The 16,933-nt window shown below is 35.8% G+C and overlaps 2 protein-coding genes across 4 annotated transcripts; both read left to right on the plus strand.

The window, feature by feature from the left end:
• The first annotated feature begins 437 nt into the window (after positions 1-437).
• LOC143200285 (regucalcin) lies at positions 438-8,337 on the plus strand. The gene is made up of 5 exons (XM_076410708.1): positions 438-593; positions 723-889; positions 4,452-4,634; positions 5,899-6,174; positions 7,933-8,337. The coding sequence occupies exons 1-5, from the start codon at positions 484-486 to the stop codon at positions 8,217-8,219; spliced, it is 1,023 nt and encodes a 340-aa protein (XP_076266823.1). The 5' UTR covers positions 438-483; the 3' UTR covers positions 8,220-8,337.
• A 2,787-nt stretch (positions 8,338-11,124) lies between these two features.
• Positions 11,125-16,451, plus strand: LOC143200188 (solute carrier family 25 member 35). 3 transcript variants are annotated; one of them, XM_076410594.1, is made up of 5 exons: positions 11,125-11,264; positions 13,251-13,512; positions 13,574-13,812; positions 15,855-16,080; positions 16,144-16,451. In XM_076410594.1, the coding sequence occupies exons 2-5, from the start codon at positions 13,269-13,271 to the stop codon at positions 16,347-16,349; spliced, it is 915 nt and encodes a 304-aa protein (XP_076266709.1). In that variant the 5' UTR covers positions 11,125-11,264; positions 13,251-13,268; the 3' UTR covers positions 16,350-16,451. The 3 variants fall into 3 exon arrangements, with proteins under 3 accessions (XP_076266709.1, XP_076266708.1, XP_076266710.1); XM_076410593.1 differs by lacking the exon at positions 11,125-11,264 and adding an exon at positions 11,364-11,540; XM_076410595.1 differs by lacking the exon at positions 11,125-11,264 and adding an exon at positions 11,758-11,897.
• The last annotated feature ends 482 nt before the right edge of the window (positions 16,452-16,933 follow it).

Raw genomic sequence — 16,933 nt, forward strand, 5'->3', positions numbered from 1 at the left:
ATCATATGGTCACAAAACATAGAAATAGTCTCTCGAAAAGTATCTTGCTGACATAGTTGATATACGATTGTTATTGTAATCAAAGTTGTAACACCTTGTATATTATCAAGATAGTGACCATTATAATGTTTGTTGAATATTTGTATTTTATTTACCAAGAAATAAAAGTATTTCTTACACGAAATACATGCGCACTACGACTTTGAACCAATTTTGAAATTTATTCCCAGGTCCGTACCCACCATTACATTAACTATGTATAACCACGAGCCGCCGCTGTAAATACTTAATAGAATAGTATTCGTTCAATCTAAACGATAAAACAATAAATAATGTAGTAAACCTTGAATAAACAACTAAAAAAATGATGCTGATGCTTTTTTATTAATAACTACGGAACACCTTTAACAATTCTTCGTATTTATCGAATACCATCGGTAAACTGGCGTAATGATCAGAACCTAAGCGAGCGGAGATCTTTAGATGCGTGTTATTGAAATGCCACTTTCCATTTCAACCATGAATATCATCGTGTCGCCTGGTTTCGCTATCAAAACCTTCTTGTACAGTCTGATTTTCACTGAAGTGTGCTGGTAAATATTTACATTTCGATCTCGTATGAGATTAATCTCGTTGATAGTGTTGTCGAGTGTTTTATAAAATCGTTTATAAATAGAGAGATGTTGTGTTGCTGTGGTTAATTGATTCGTCATGGTTCGCAGCTCCAGGTATCCGTCGGTGACTCAGGTGACCGAACCCGTTCAGCATGGCGAAGGCCCGGTATGGGATTCGCGTGTCGGGAAGTTGTACTACGTCGATCTGCATCACGGGAGGGTGATGGCCTACGACTATGCCCGGGGTACCACCGAAATCGCCATTGAAATACCCGGTATGTAGCCAAGGAATAATTTTTTTTTATTAAGGTAGGACTGATTTGTACTGAAAATTATCCCCAGATGCTTTCGAATCAGACGAATCTGTGCCTTCAACTACATACTAATAAGAACCAAACAGTAGAATACGAGAGGTACTATTTATATTTCGGGAATAGGAGAAAAAACAAATAGTTAAGCTGCGAATATATTTTTATTGTTTTTCAAAGTACTCGCCACGATGATCGATACACTTTTGCATACGCTTAAAACAATTTTCAAAGCATTTATTCCATTCCGAATGAGGTATCTTCAAAACATGATTTTTGAACGCTTCAAGAGCTTCTTCGGACGATGAAAATCATTGACCACACGGTTTATTCTTCACGGATGGGAACAAAAAGTAGTCATTGGGTGCCATATCAGTGCTGTACGGCGGATGACCCATCAATTCGATGTTTTGAGTGCTCAAATAGTCTCTTGTTTGAGCCGATGTATGAGAGCTCGCATTGTCATGATGAAGAACAATCCGGCGTCTCTTGTTTGTTTTCTTTATTTCACCGAAGACTTCTGGCAAACAAATGATTGTGTACCAATCAGAATTTACTGTTTTACAGTTTACTGTTTTATCCTCTAGAGGCACTGTTGCAATATGACCAGTTTTCCCGAAGAAACAGGCTACCACTTTCTTTGAAGTGCCTCGTGCGCGAACAACTCTTGTTGGATTTGTTTCATCTTCGATCACCCATACAGTCAACTGCTGCTTATTTTCGGGCTCATACGAATATATCCATGAGTCACCTGTCACGGTTTTATAAACGTATTTCGAAGCACCTCATTTGAATTTCTTAAGCATTTCTTTGCACCAATCGACACGAGTCTTTTTTTAGCGATTGTCAAATTTTGTGAGATCCAACGCGAACATAACTTTCGCACAGCTAAGTGTTCATGTTAAATCGCATAGACGCTGGTGGAACTAATGCTTAGGAATGCCTCAATCTCACAATAGGTGACATGACGATCTTGCTTAATCATTTCGCACACAGCATCGATGTTTTCTGGCACAACAGCCAATTTTGAACGACCTTCACGAAACTCGTCGGACAGCAAACTATGACCACGATTGAATTCACTAAACCAGCGATACGCGGTGGTTTTTGATGGAGCTTCATCACCAAAAGTCAAGATTGATGCACTCTTGTTGTGATAATCCACGTCGAAAATCCTAAAAAATCATCGCACGAAAATGTTCACGATTCAGTTCCATTTTTTGCTGAGACGAAATTATCAAGTAAATATAAAATAAACAAATAGCGTCCTTGCGACAAATATTTATGTATAATGTATAATATTTTTATATATTTGTGTATAATGTTATTGCTGAGCTAATGTGACGGAAGACACAATCCTCAACGGTTAGGAGTTGGGAGATATTTCTTTAAATATTATGGGGACGTACAGACAACTAATTGTATACTTTGAAGTTATTTATTCAATCTGATGATAAAAGCAGGTACCGGATCGCTAAACTATTCAGGGGTTTTTGAGAAGTTTCGAGTAAGGATTTGCTTGCTAAAGTCGTTCCGTGAAAAGGTCGTTTAGTTTTCTTTTTAAGCATTAACCAATAAATATAGGAAGCCAGAAATATTGCAGGCAACAACCTCTATGATGTAGTGGTTAGAGCGTTCAACTCACATGCGAAGGTCGCGGGTTCGATTCCGGATGGGGGCAACGACTTTTTGTTGTTGTTCTAGTTAGAACATTTGTTAAATCACCTCCAGTCGTTCTTTATTTTCAAACATTGTTTGTTTATTTCTATTTTTACTCATACGGGCTGCACCTTTACTTGAACTACCCATTGTAATAATTAATAAAATAATTGTGTAATTTATTGAGTAAATATCTAAAACTAAAAAGGGAAAAAATATTTAAAAAAAAAATAAAAATAAATAAGGAACTCACTAAAAAGTAAAAAATAATCAAACTTGAATTTTTAACACAAATAAACGTTTCAAAATAAAATATGTACATAATAATCCTTGTGATGATTAAATAAAAATAAACGAAAACCTCATTTGTTCTATCTATAAGACGTATTTTATATTCTGCTATCATATACACTTATTTTGTCCTTCATTAATTAACATAAAATCTTCTTCCTTTAAAGTAGGGTAGGTATTCAGAAACTCAGATTGTGGCCTATATAACAACAAATGTCCTGTATTTTGACATCCTTTACCCATGCTTCAATACTTGAAGTCTCACTGGTATGTTTTGAACCTATGAAATTCAAAAGGTTTACTTATTGAATGTTATATAAATATTTTTGAGTCAATAAATCTAGTCCTTTCAAATTTCCACTACTTAAATTATCTAGAATTTCACCCAACTATTATCCATTGGAATTTTAGTAGCTAGTACAATCATATAATTATTTGATTTTAATAACTCTCACCTTTCAACCTTTAAAAAACTCTTACGAATTCCTGATGTTGTAGATTAACTCTATATGATCAACTAAATGTGATTTTAATGAGGCATGCTCATTAAAGGATATCGAGTCATATTTTCCAGTACCTTCACTTTCGCATGGTCAACTGAAAAACAACAATTTGCAAAATTAAATTCAAAATTTTGAATAGATAAATCCTGAAAGTGTTATAAGCTATTTTGACAATATTAACATGCTTTATCTATTACGCTTTACTACTAATAATCAAAATATAAACGGTACAACAACAAATAGACTATTAACAAAATTCTTAACCTTACAGAGCAGATATCTTACCAATGCTAGGGTCAGACCCAAAATGAAGCGGCCATTGCTACTTGAACCTACCTCTTGATTGCTTCTAAATGGCAGCGTCGCAAAATCAGGTGGAAACCTCAGCCTCTACAGTTAACATCGTGTCTTCACACATTCTAGAGTCCCTTGGATATGTGAAGATATCACATCTGGCCGAGGAAAAAGGATCAAACATGTTGTCATTTATAGCAATTATTTCGGTTGCTGGGTTTCCGCAAGGATGGCAGATGTTAGAAAAACGTAGCGGCGACAACCTCGCATTTTAATTTCTCATCGTTATTTCCATTTATGCAAAATATATATATAAATGCTTCATAATAGAAAATTACACTAAAAAATATCAAATTATCTTCAAGACGTTTACAATATTTTGGGGTCTGTTTTCTAATAGATAGGAACCCCCAGTGTCGCTTTTGTATCGTCGTTCAACAAGTCGCCTCTTCTTTTCGAAAATTAAAACAGTTTAGTGAAGTAAATTAATAGTCTTTAGTGACAGAAAAATAATGTTAGATACTGCCCCTCCCCCGTTGGGTAGACACCTCCTTCAACATCATAGATGGCCCCATCCCCTCTAAAAGGTCAGGTACAGATTAGTTTTAATGATCCCCGGTAGTATCCTGACTAAAATCTAACAGTGGTAACAAGTTAATTTCATTAATTAAGATTATCCTAAGCAAATCTAATGCAATATGTAATAAAAACTATAAACATAACTTAATATTTAATTGATAAACAGCTCGTTTACGATTGTGTTTTCTTTTTTTTTAATCTAGGACATGATTTGGTCCCTGTTTTACTAACGAAGGACCCTGACACCTTTATAGTTGGCTTAAATCGGTCCGTCGCAAGAGTTAAGGCCAGTTCGAAGCCGGAGATCCTACACACTGTACAGGATGATCATCCGAAAAACCGTTTCAACGATGGTAAAGCTGATGCGGAAGGCCGACTGTGGTTGGGTAAGCAATTTTCGGTATTTTTGTCGAGTTGGATAATAACGTAGCCTGAAAAGTCCCGACAGTAACGAAGAAAACGTTTTTGTTTTGTTCAAAATTGGCTTTATTCATCAACGTAAGAGTTGCATCAAGAGCAACATAATCATTCCAGTGCCTCTCTAACATTTCAGTATCACTTTTGTAGAACGATTTATCTTTTGCCTCGAAATAGACCTGAGTTTCAGCGATAATCTCTTCATTCGAGCGAAATGTCTTAAATGATTTTGATTTGATAACATTTTTTGGGGTCTGCGAATAGCTAGTAGTCGCTTGGAATCAAATCTAGCGAATAAGGTGGATATACGAGCAAATGTAACAATTCATGTAGTTGTGCCATTGTTTTGATTTATTTATGACATGGTATGTTGTCTTGATTAAACAAATTTTCTTTCTTGTCATATGCGGTCGTTTCTTTGCAATTTCGCCGTTCAAACGCCCAAATAACGCTATGTAATATTCACTGTTCGTATTTCTGTTAATCATGTACATCCCAAAATACCGAGGTCATAACAATAAGAGCTTTGGATGAGGTTCACCAGTTTCTGTCCACTCAGATGACTATCGTTTTGATTACGGAGTGAAGTGCTGGATACATACTTCATCCATTGTCACATATCGATGCAAAAACTCGGGTTTATTACGCTTGATCATCTTCAAACACTACACAGAATCATCAATATGGTCCTATTTTTGGACAACAGTGAGCAAACGCGGAACCCACTTTGAACAGAGCTTTCTCATAGTCAAATGCTCACGCAATATAAAACCAATGCGTTCTTTTGATATTTTTACGATGTTAGCTAACTAACGCAACTTCACTTTTCGATCATTAAAACGATTTTGTGGATTTTTTAACTATTTCTGGTGTTACCACCTCATTTGGACGTCCACCACTGCATTCTGCATCATTGGTGTCTCTACGACCACGTTTGAAGTCAGCAAACGAACGTTTTAATGTTGTTTTTGATGGAGTAGAGTCAAGTTAACTTTTCAAGCCACTGACTGTTCACTTGAACAATATTTTTCCCATCAAGAAGCAGTGTAAAATTAAAACACGATATTGTTTTTGATCCATTGTTATGAGAATAACAAAAGTAGTGTCACTCTTAGCACAAGAATTCACAAACTTATGAGGAGAATGTCGCGAAATTTTACATTATAACATAGTGTTAGGCCCGGAACTTTTCATCTTATAGAGATAACGTGTTAGATAACGATGTGATTTCAGGTACAATGGGTTATGAAACTCCCGATGGCAAGGTGGAACCTAATGTAGGGGCCTTGTTCAAGTACTCTCCGGAAGATGTTACCAAGCCATCCGTAGAAATTGCCGGTATCGGTGTTGGAAATGGTTTGGCTTGGAACAAGGACAACACCAAGTTTTACTACATCGACAGTTTGACTCAGGATATCGAGCAGTATGACTACGATGCTACTACTGGTCGTATCAGCAACAAGTCTATAGTTTTCAGTGTCAAGGGCAAGGGAATGGGATCCCCAGATGGTAATTCAATAGATTTTAATTTTACTCAAAATTGCCATCTTGTTCAACAAGGTTTGTCGTTCGTTTTTTTCGTTCTTTTTTCATATTTTTCAAAAGAAATTTATTCATATAGTATGTTTAATAAAACAGTGTAATAACAATAACAACTAAAATTAGGACGTCAAAATTTCACAATGTTGCCAAATCAACTCAAAACTCAGAGTTCACTTTGGTTTTTACATATAACAAAATTCTAAGCTAAATAACATAATTAAACAAAAATATGTAGGTTACAGTTGTGTTTTATTATACTTAGATTATCTACTAATGTATCTTTATTTATTTACACGTTATTTACATTACAGGTCAATGGAAAAGCCTCCGGCCTACCAACTTTTCGATACCATTTTTGTTGAACGATTTGTCCTTTGCTTCAAAATAGGCATCAGTTTCGGCAATCACCTCTTCATTCGACAAAAATTTCTTCCCAGCGAGCATTCTTTTAAGATCTGAGGACAGGAAATAGTCGCTGGGGACCAGATTTGGAGAATACGGTGGATGAGGAAGCAATTCGAAGTCCAATTCATGGATTTTTGCCATCGTTTTTACTGAACTGTGACACGGTGCATCGTCTTGGTGAAGCAGAACTTTCTTTTTCTTAAAATGCGGCCGTTTTTCGTCTTTCAAATGGTCCAATAACGATATGTAATAGTCGTTGTTGATGGACCTTCCTTTTTCAAGGTAGTCAATAAAAATTATTCCATGCGCATTATTTCAGGAGCTGGTTCACCGTGTGTAGTCCACTCAGATGCCTGTCGATTGGACTTCAGAGTGAAATGATGGAGCCATGTTTCATTCATTGTCACATATCGATGCAAAAACTCGGGTTTATTACGCTTGATCATTTTCAAACACTGCTCCGAATCATCAACTCGTCGTTATTTTTGGTCAAAGGTGAGCTCGCGCAGCACCAACTTTGTACAGAGCTTTCTCATACCCAAATATTTGTAAATTATATGATGTACACGTTCAGATGATACCTTTAAATTGCCTACTATTTCATTTCATTCAATTTCAATTTACGGTCATTCAAAATCATTTTCTGGATTTTTAAATGTTTTCGTCGGTAACAACCTCTTTTGGGCGTCCATTGCGTTCACCGTCTTCGATGCTCATTTCACCACGTCTAAACTTAGCATACCAATCCTTGATGGTTGATTTTTCTGAGGCAGTGTCCGAAAACTTGACATCAAACCAAGTTTTTGCTTGAACAATAACAAAAGTTACTTCACTCAAAATGTTATAATTCCCAAACTAATGATCCGACAGCTGTCAAATTTATACACGCATCTTTTGAGGATTAGGGTTAACTAAAAAACATATGTATTTAAATCTAGTAGCGCCATCTATGTGTCAGGCCGGAGACCTTTCAATTGACCTGTTAAATACTTTATTATTGTTATTTAACAATTGTATATCCAGATAATGTATTTTAATTTGGTTAGAGAGCAATTTACCTTTTAACATACGTTTAGTTCTTGTTTCCTTTGGTGCAGTATTATCTTGTAAATTTCATTTTAATTTCATAACAGAATTTATTTTGACACTAGAGTACTAAAAAGAAAAATTCCTCTCTACAAGATGTTACACTTTAATCTCGAACATCTTTAAATAAACCGATGAGACATATAATAAAGCTAGTACAATTAAAAAAAAACAACGACAAAACTTATTTAACAATCTTGCCAGTATTCTAATTTGTTAATCTCTGTTCAAAAGGTATGACGATCGACGAAGACGACAACTTATGGGTGGCCTTCTATGGAGGAGGCTCGGTGATTGAAGTAAATCCAAAAACGGGCACTCTTTTGAGGAGGATACCTATTCCTGCCCAGTACACCACGTCTGTGATCTGGGGCGGTCCTAACTTGGATATCTTGTACGTGACGACATCATACAGGTCGTTGGTTGAAAAGGAGAAAGTGTATCAGTCTTCCGCTGGAAGCGTTTTTGCCATTTCCAATTTGGGAACTAAAGGAAGGCCGGAGAATTTTGCTAAGTTTTAAATTTCTAGAGTAGTTTATATGGAATGTTTGGCCAATTCTAAAGAAAAGAAAAACAAATTTTAAAATAATTAAAATAATGTATTTAATTGAAAAATATAATAAATAATTATTAATATTATATGACTTATTTTTTACATCTTTTCCTGTACCATTCCTCTCTTTAGAGATACAACAATAAATAATCTCAGCCCAACATTGTTCTACCTTCGCATAATCTCTATATTCCCAGAGAAGTTACGGATTTAAGTTATATTTAGTGAAAGGATTTTAAATAAAAAGACTGATTTATCTAGGCGAAATGGCTTTGGTTGGAAGACAATATTCTGTATCTGGTAGGTCCAGGATGTCCTCTTCTTCTTATCGCGAACTGGCCACAGAAGAAGGTTTACCAAAAACGATCAAAGCCACGCAGAAAAATAGACAGCAGAGGCATTCATCTTTCGACATTAGTTACACAATAGTTAGTGTTATTAATAAAGTGTTAAGGGAAACATAGTTTCATTCAATAAATTACACGAAGACCTCCATACTAGAAAAACAGTTCACAGTAATCGCCACCGACAACCAATGATCAATTTGAACTGTATAATGACCGAAAAACATCCACAATAGGCTCAAAGACATGACAAGCTGTTGTTGCTTCATGGCGATGAGCTTTCATATAACAATATCAATCAAAAAGCATTGAAATCACTTAGATGGAAAGTTTTATAGCACTAGACGTACTCTCCAGACCTACCTCCATCCGACTATCACATTTTCGCACCGATGGGGCACGCGCCTGCAGAATAGCGCTTCTCTAATTTTGAAGTAGTTACAAAATTTAGTCGAAACTGTTCTTGGCAGATGGTTGTCCAACATCTAAAATGTATAAAATCGAATTATCATTACTTTAAATAAAGAAATTCTAACTATCCATTGTAAATAACGTGTTTTCTTTAGAAAAAAATCGGAAAAGTACCAACACGCTTGTTGTAATTATTAGGAAGGTATTATTATCCACGCAAAATACTTTTTAATGGCGTAAAGCTTGTGCTGTCTTTCAAAAGAGAATTCTGAAAATCACTTAGTTCAATTTTTCGCACAGAAATCTTAGTAGTTCTACAGTGACGATATCGTTATTTTACCCAAAATGTGGTAAAATTTGTAACGATTAAAATGGCACCTGAAGATAACTAAAATTACTTTATCCCGACCCATTATAACAATTCCAAAAATAATTTTAATACATAGTATTTTTGCGTTTTCTTCCCATACACCCTTATATAATTTTCTTTCGGCACTAAAATCTTTTGAATTATATGAATCTATTTCATAATGTAATGCGATCGAATATAGTCGTTAAGGATCTTACCATAGACTAATTTCAATAATTATTAATATATATATATATATATATATATATATATATATATATATATATATATATATATATATATATATATATATATATATATAGTCTATTCAAAGTTCTTTTGTACATACGTCATCAAGATGTTTAATGAACTGCCTATCGCAATTTGTAAATTCGTTTTAGAATAAGACAATATTTTCCGGTTGTCAGACGTATGCAAAATTCTTGAACGCAGTGCTGATAAAAGGTTATAACTCTAACCTATAAACTATTGTGACTGTATAAGTAACTGTAGGTTTTAGATGTACTATAATGCTAAAATAAATTATGTTTGATAACATTTTTGTTTAATTATTTTATTTAGATTAGAATGTTGTTGTATGTCAAAGCCAAACTGAATTAAAACTCAGAGATGATGCGGTAACATTGCGACGTTTTGACGTCACAAACTTAGATGACGTATGTACAAAATAACTTTGAATAGACTATATATTTTACGTGATACTAATTTTACATCATAACATAAAGAGATTCCGCGTCTTAACCAAGAGAACTAAAATATCCCAACAAACCCATTCGTTGGCTTTTGTTGGCCCGGTCTGTACGCAACATAAGATGTCCGATAAAAAGTAAGAAAAGAAATCTGTTCGTTGTTATTGCTTTTCGATCTCATGTCCTCTCAGAACATGGTTACCGGAGTTATTTGTGTTCTCATTTTTTATATTTATGTTTTGTGTTCTTTCATCGTTCCTAGTTAAGTCTAAAATTGGCAACACTTACTAATTTTTTTTTGGCATGGAACTGGGAAGGGAAATCCTGTTACGGATACCTGGGGTCTGGAAGACCCGCAGGAATAAGCGAGAGTTTGGACTGGTTATGTGGAGACTGCTGCACACATCTATCTGCCTACCCACTAAACCCCAAAACCCAAGCTGATCCCCAAATGCCCTAAAACTGATACTTCTTACTGTAAGGAGTAGGAAGGAGGGTGCTGCCCGTGACCGGTAAACACGCCGTTAAGAGGGGCGCAAGGACCAAGACAAGGACGGACGTGGTGTCGTTATCACAACCACGCAAGCTTGCGGGGTACGCAATGCTCGCCGGAGAAAGTCGAGACAATTTGAAGTTAGAGCATGACGGGGAAGTGTCGGCTGCGATAGAATAAGGCCACAACTACTAATTACTAAAATTTTACGAATGTATATGCGATATCTCGAGGTAACTAGTAAAATGTTTAATGTGCTGCCATCTACTATCGAACCGCTTACCTATTAACAAAAATCCTTATCTAGAAATCTGTAAAAGATTTCGTTTTGAAGAAGGTTATTACAAAACCCTCGGAATGATTTGATATTACCTTTCGAATACTTTTCAAAGAATCTTAATCAACAATAGTAAATGGAAATTAAGAAAATGAAATAAATTATGGGATACATATTTTGTATCTATTATATTAGCCATTATAAGTCATGAGAACGAATTAGGTTATTATTCCTAATTTATTTATTATTACAAATAATTAAACATATTTCTAATTATTAAATAAGCAAGTATTAATGGAGCTGCCCTCGTATCAAGACGTGAATATTAGGAAATCTTTTACGAATTAACAAAACATTAAGGTTCTTTTTAATGATGTTATTTTAAATTTTGAAGGATAATGTTAAAGCAGTGTAGAGACGGCGCGAAAGGTAAGTACCTATCGATCGAATTTGGTTACTATTTTTGTTACCGCATGAACTAGGAGATTTTTGGCCTTCATACCGAATTATTATCAGAAATAGACATGATAGTACATCTCAGTTTTTTATATAACACACACTGTTTGCAAAATGATTACGTCCATTACTCCGTAATGTTATGAAATTTCTGATCTTTGCAATTAGTAGTATGAAACGCGTTTTTTCGAAATTCGTCCTATTACAGTGTCGTGAACAGTCACCGTGAACACTTGCTGTAGTACTGATGTAAGTTTTATTGTGGTTTAGATATTGTTTCGAGCGCGATGCCTGCCGATGACTAAGTTCGGCACGTGTTTGTGATGCAATTGGTTTAAAGGTCGATTGAGCGTCTAGTCCAGATATACGTCTCGAGCGATTTTCTTATTGGAAAATCGCTATTTATGTTTTCGACAAGTGTTGGGTTTTCGCTTAAAGATTACGCTGGCGTCAGCGTTGGATTGGAAAGAAAGTAATGTCGTTTTTAGTGCGAATTGAAATCATATAATGGACAGGTTTAGAATGCGATCTCCCTTGTATATATTGTAACAAGACTAGTTCGTAAACCACCTGAGGCCGCGCCAAACGGTTTTATTTAGTACAGAGGTAATTAAAAATGTTTAAGTTATAGGGGAATAAAAGAAATAGAATAAAAAATAATTTTAATAAAATTGTTTATTCTCCTGGGAATTTTGTTCTGAAAAACTTGAAGACGTCCCACCTGGCTAGGTGAGACGTATTTTAGATAGACACTGCAGCCGTATAGAACGGCTGATCGAACCAGCATCTTGTACAGGAAATATTTTATTGAGAGAAGAAATCTGCTGGCCCAACTGATGAGCGGCAACAGCCAATTGGTGATACCTTAACCTTTCTGGAGGGACGTTTGAATCTGGGAGTTCCACCTTCCGTTCCTTAACTTGCGATCGAAGACAAGACCGAGATAGGTGGCTTCTTCTGCCCATGGGATTTCAGCGTTCTCGATTTTAACGCTTGTGGAAGAAGATGGTCTGAATGATTTCAGGACTGGACCATCTCATCGAGTTGTTTTTGGAGTCTGCCTTGGATGTGCGGTGCTACTCCTGAAAAAGCAGTGTAAGAAGTAAACAGTGTCGTCTGCGTAAAAAGCTGCCTCAACTTGTGGTCTCTTAGGGATATCTGAAAGAAAAAGACTGAATAAAGCGGGTGCCAGGGGGAGCCTTGTGGAACTCCTGCATCGATCGTTTTTTGGCTAGAGAGAATATGTTTAATTTTCACCTGGAACGATCGTCCTAACAGAAATTATTTAATAAGAGTGGTTAAGTCATCGGGTAGACCTAACCGAATGGATTTCGCCACTAAGCCTTCATGCCAAACTTTGTCAAAGGCCTGATGAAGGGTTGAATGTTTGGCACAGAATCGGAATTGCTCATCTGGAATGATATTGCTTGTCTTTGTAAAATCATTAAGAGCATAAGGAATTGCTATTTTAGCAAGCTTGGAAATAGATCTCAGTAGGGTGATAGGTCAGAAGGTGATAACTTTTTTTGGGGGATAAGTGTGTTGAATGAATATTTCCATGTGGTTGGTAAGTGTTGCAGCCTCAGTTGATGATATTAGTTAGTTCGGCGAGCTGCTTGTAGGGATGTTTTTTGAGTTGGGCTATCGAGATATTATCGAAACCCGAGGGAATTTTATTAGAACTATAAGCTGTTCTGATGGGATAACGAACCATGTCCATCCATGTGGTATTTTCTTTAGGAGGAAGATATTACAGTATATGACTAGTACTGCATTCGCTACGGGCTGCTCTATAATCTCAGAGGTCATCTGTTTTGAATGGTGTTAGTGGTCAATGTCGTTTTGTATCACCATGTAATCATTCACGTCGTTAATAGTTTTTATTTTCTAAACTCATTCACATAACTTATATATAAAGTTATCTAAAACGCTTTTTTATTAAAAATCCTTTTTTTTCAGTACTGTTAAACGGCCCTGATGGATTTTGCCATAGGAGGTCTGGCAGCGGGCGGAGCTTGCCTCTTCAGCAACCCTTTCGACGTCCTCAAGACGCGGATGCAACTGCAGGGTGAGTTGCGAGCTCGAGGCCAGCACTCTGTCCACTACAAGAACGTGTTCCACGCAGCGTACGTCGTGGTGAAGAACGAGGGCATCAAGGGGGTGCAGAAGGGTTTGGGCGTGGCTGTGGTACTTCACAGTATTCGAAATTGTGTCCGGCTTGGTGAGGATGATACCGCTCTCTCGGTCTTCTGAAGTCATGACGGTCACGACATTGTTTTCAGGGATCTATCAAACTCTGGAAAAGAACGGTTTTACCACAGACTCGTCCGGCAAGACGGTGTTTCACAAAAGCGCTCTCGGTAGCGCGGTGGCTGGTGCTACCGGTGCTTTTTGCGGGAGCCCCTTGTTCCTCATCAAGACCCAGTTGCAATCACAAGCAGCCGAACAGATTGCCGTAGGGCACCAACACAAACACTCTGGTGCTGTACACGCTGTCAAAACCATCTACCTTAAACATGGCGTAAGTATCATATAGTCTATTCAAAGTTTATTTATATATGCGTCATCGAAATGTATGACGTAGAGTATACGACGTAGTATGATCAAGACGACAAAAGTAGTATTGAAATGTTAGAGAGCGGTGGAATGATTGTGTGGCTCTTGATGGAGATTACGTTGATGAATAAAGCCAATTTTAAACAAAAAAACGCTATTTCTTTGTTACGCCCGGGACTTTTCAGGTCATGTGCTATTATCGAAGAACATAAACCTACAATTAATTATACAGTTATAATATTTTGTAGGTTAGGATTGTGTTTTATTGTATTTACATTTAAGTCTTTTCCCCATCATCTACAGGGTAGAGTTCAATGGCGTTTTTTACATATTGGTATCCCCTAGAGGCTACAGATAGGAGGAATCCACCTATTTAACAATTGTATATCTAAGTAATATATTTTACTCTCATTAGAAAGCATGTTTAGGTATATTTGTATATTTACATAAATTACTATGCAAAAATCAATGTAAATAAAAAAAGTGCGTTGTAATAAAGAACAATAACAACTATATTTTGATAAAATTCCGTCCGTAGCATATGCGATAATATATATTATGCATAACTATTACATTAGATTGAGATATATAATACAACATGTTTATAGATATGAAAAAAGCACGTAAAGAATGATTGAGTGCTAATAGTGTTAAATGATATTTGGTAGATGGTGGAAGCCATCTTATTTTGCTATTTTAATACATTAAGCATATTATTATTCTATTTAATAAATAATAAAGATGTCGCTAGTGACGAAATATAAAATAGCAAGAGTAAAATTGGACAAAACTTAAACAACGTTTTATTGATTTTAGTCATGTCAACCTCTTGAATTTTTTACTGACTGGACCTATAGCTTAACGTGGGCTCCGAACTACGGTCCTGGGCATTAAGCCTACCGACTGGCGAATTTAGAAATCATCCAGAAGACCGGATTTGCCCAGCCTGGTTAGTGGCGTGATTGGGATCATTTTCTTTATCGGATTTTATACCCTTGCCTAAAACAATCATAAATATTAAACAATCACAAATATAAATTTTACGACCATGCCCGGCAGGATTCGAATCCGCGACTCTCGCAACAGTAGGAGAATCGTCCTGTGGCCTTTACCACTGCGACACGAAGCCGGCGGATAAAACAATAAAGAATATATGCTAACGTGTAATTGCAAATAATGGACTGAGGTAAAAGGAATTTGGAAGGAGTTTTTTCACGTTTTTAAAATCGAATTCATTCAAAAAAATTTTGAACAATAAGAATTTTGAAATAATTGTCTTGCGATATTACCTTGCCTCGTTTGTTCGTATAGAGACATCTGGAAGTGAAGGTATCGAGTCAAGTTGCAATTTCTCAACTCCTGGTAATACATCCCCCGTTAGTATTAAATGTACTGATGATGAGTACTTTAAATGATTTCTCAAACACACTAGCCGAAGGTCAATAGGTTGGTTAACTTGTCTTAAGCCAATATATTTATTCGGATAATTACACACTTTTTTTTTGTAATGCAATGAGAAGGTTCAAGGTAGTTATCCAATTTTTAATTGATGGCATTTTAACAAATGTAATCTTACTTGGGCAATAAGCACTATTTAAGTCCTAAATTGCCTTGCACCAATATTCCTAGTGTATTGAACTTTGGTTAATTCTCTCCTAAAAGGTTTGCATTCAGCAGCTATTATTTCAATGGTCATTAAAACAAGTGATAAGTGAAAAGTAGCGACGTCTACATGTTGGACGTCGCGAAACATTTCCCCAAAATTTCCTATAAAGTTAAATCTCTATTTCTATGCGGTTGACACTAGACTAAATGACGTATACTGACGTATAAGTGAAGCATATTAATGAGGCTTCAACATGAAGTTGGTTGCAAATGTACCCAATACGATTTAATACTAATAATTAATTTAAAATAGTTTAGCCTCCATAGTCATCAACGATCCCCATATTCAACAGCATTATCAAAATCATTAAATCATTTTAGAGACATCCTTGAATGTTCCAGATATTTGGATTATGGAGGGGCGTAAGTGGTACTATGCTACGAGCTGTGGTCGGTTCCTCGTCACAACTCACGACTTTCGCGTTGACCAAAGACAAATTGAAGGAGAATGAGTTTCTCAAACAGTCTCCAGTGCTGACATCCCTAGTAGCCAGTGTATTCAGTGGTTTGGTACAGACCATCATGATCAATCCTTTTGATGTAGTGTCCACCCGACTTTACAATCAAGGCAAGTCAATGTCGTGATTAAAACTAGTGTGAATCGGTCTCGAAAATATTTTTATTGCTTTAGAAGTCGATGTCAATGGTAAAGGTGTTCTGTACGGCGGCGTAACCGATTGCTTTGGGAAGATATTGCGAACCGAAGGCTTTCAAGGAATGTACAAAGGAGTGGTGGCGAATTATATGAGGCTGGCTCCTCATTCGCTCTTCTGCCTCCTATTTTGGGACCTTCTGAAAGATCTGAAGCGGGTCTACATAGACGAGAAACAATCATAGTATCGCCTACATTACTCAGGTACAAACTAATTACTTTTAAGGTAATTTATGATGTAAATTATTGTTCCTATTTATTTTATTAAATGTTTAATGTACAACAAACGACTTTTAATGTTCCTTTATTTTAAAAGATATTTAATTAGTATATAAAAATACTTTGATGTAATGATGAGATATTGGGTTTGAATCGAGAACACAATATATATTTATTAATAAAGGATTAAGCCATCATTTTCTTTCAAAACAGCTGCAATTCTTATTCTTAAAGTTAGAAACCAAAGATGAAGCATTGAGATAGTGACTAAAAAAAAAGCTAGTACTTTACACTCAACATCTTAAGGTCAATCTATTATGTAAATTTCTGTTCTAATTATTTTTATTTATTCAAAATGCCTGAGCGGTTTTCAAGAAATTTTGATTAAAATAAATCAACAATCTCCGCAAAAAAAAACATGAATTAAAATTGGTTTTACATAATGCTAATTAGCCAACTAATTAGATGGATATGGCAATTTTTTATCAGGGAATGAAATAACTAGAGAGAAGCCATATAACATTAAAAAAAGTTATCAAATAAAAAGTTT

This window comes from Rhynchophorus ferrugineus, unplaced genomic scaffold (genome assembly GCF_030347505.1).
Source record: "Rhynchophorus ferrugineus isolate W39M unplaced genomic scaffold, kcgeb_rfMv2 rfM7, whole genome shotgun sequence".
Lineage (NCBI taxonomy): Eukaryota > Metazoa > Arthropoda > Insecta > Coleoptera > Curculionidae > Rhynchophorus > Rhynchophorus ferrugineus.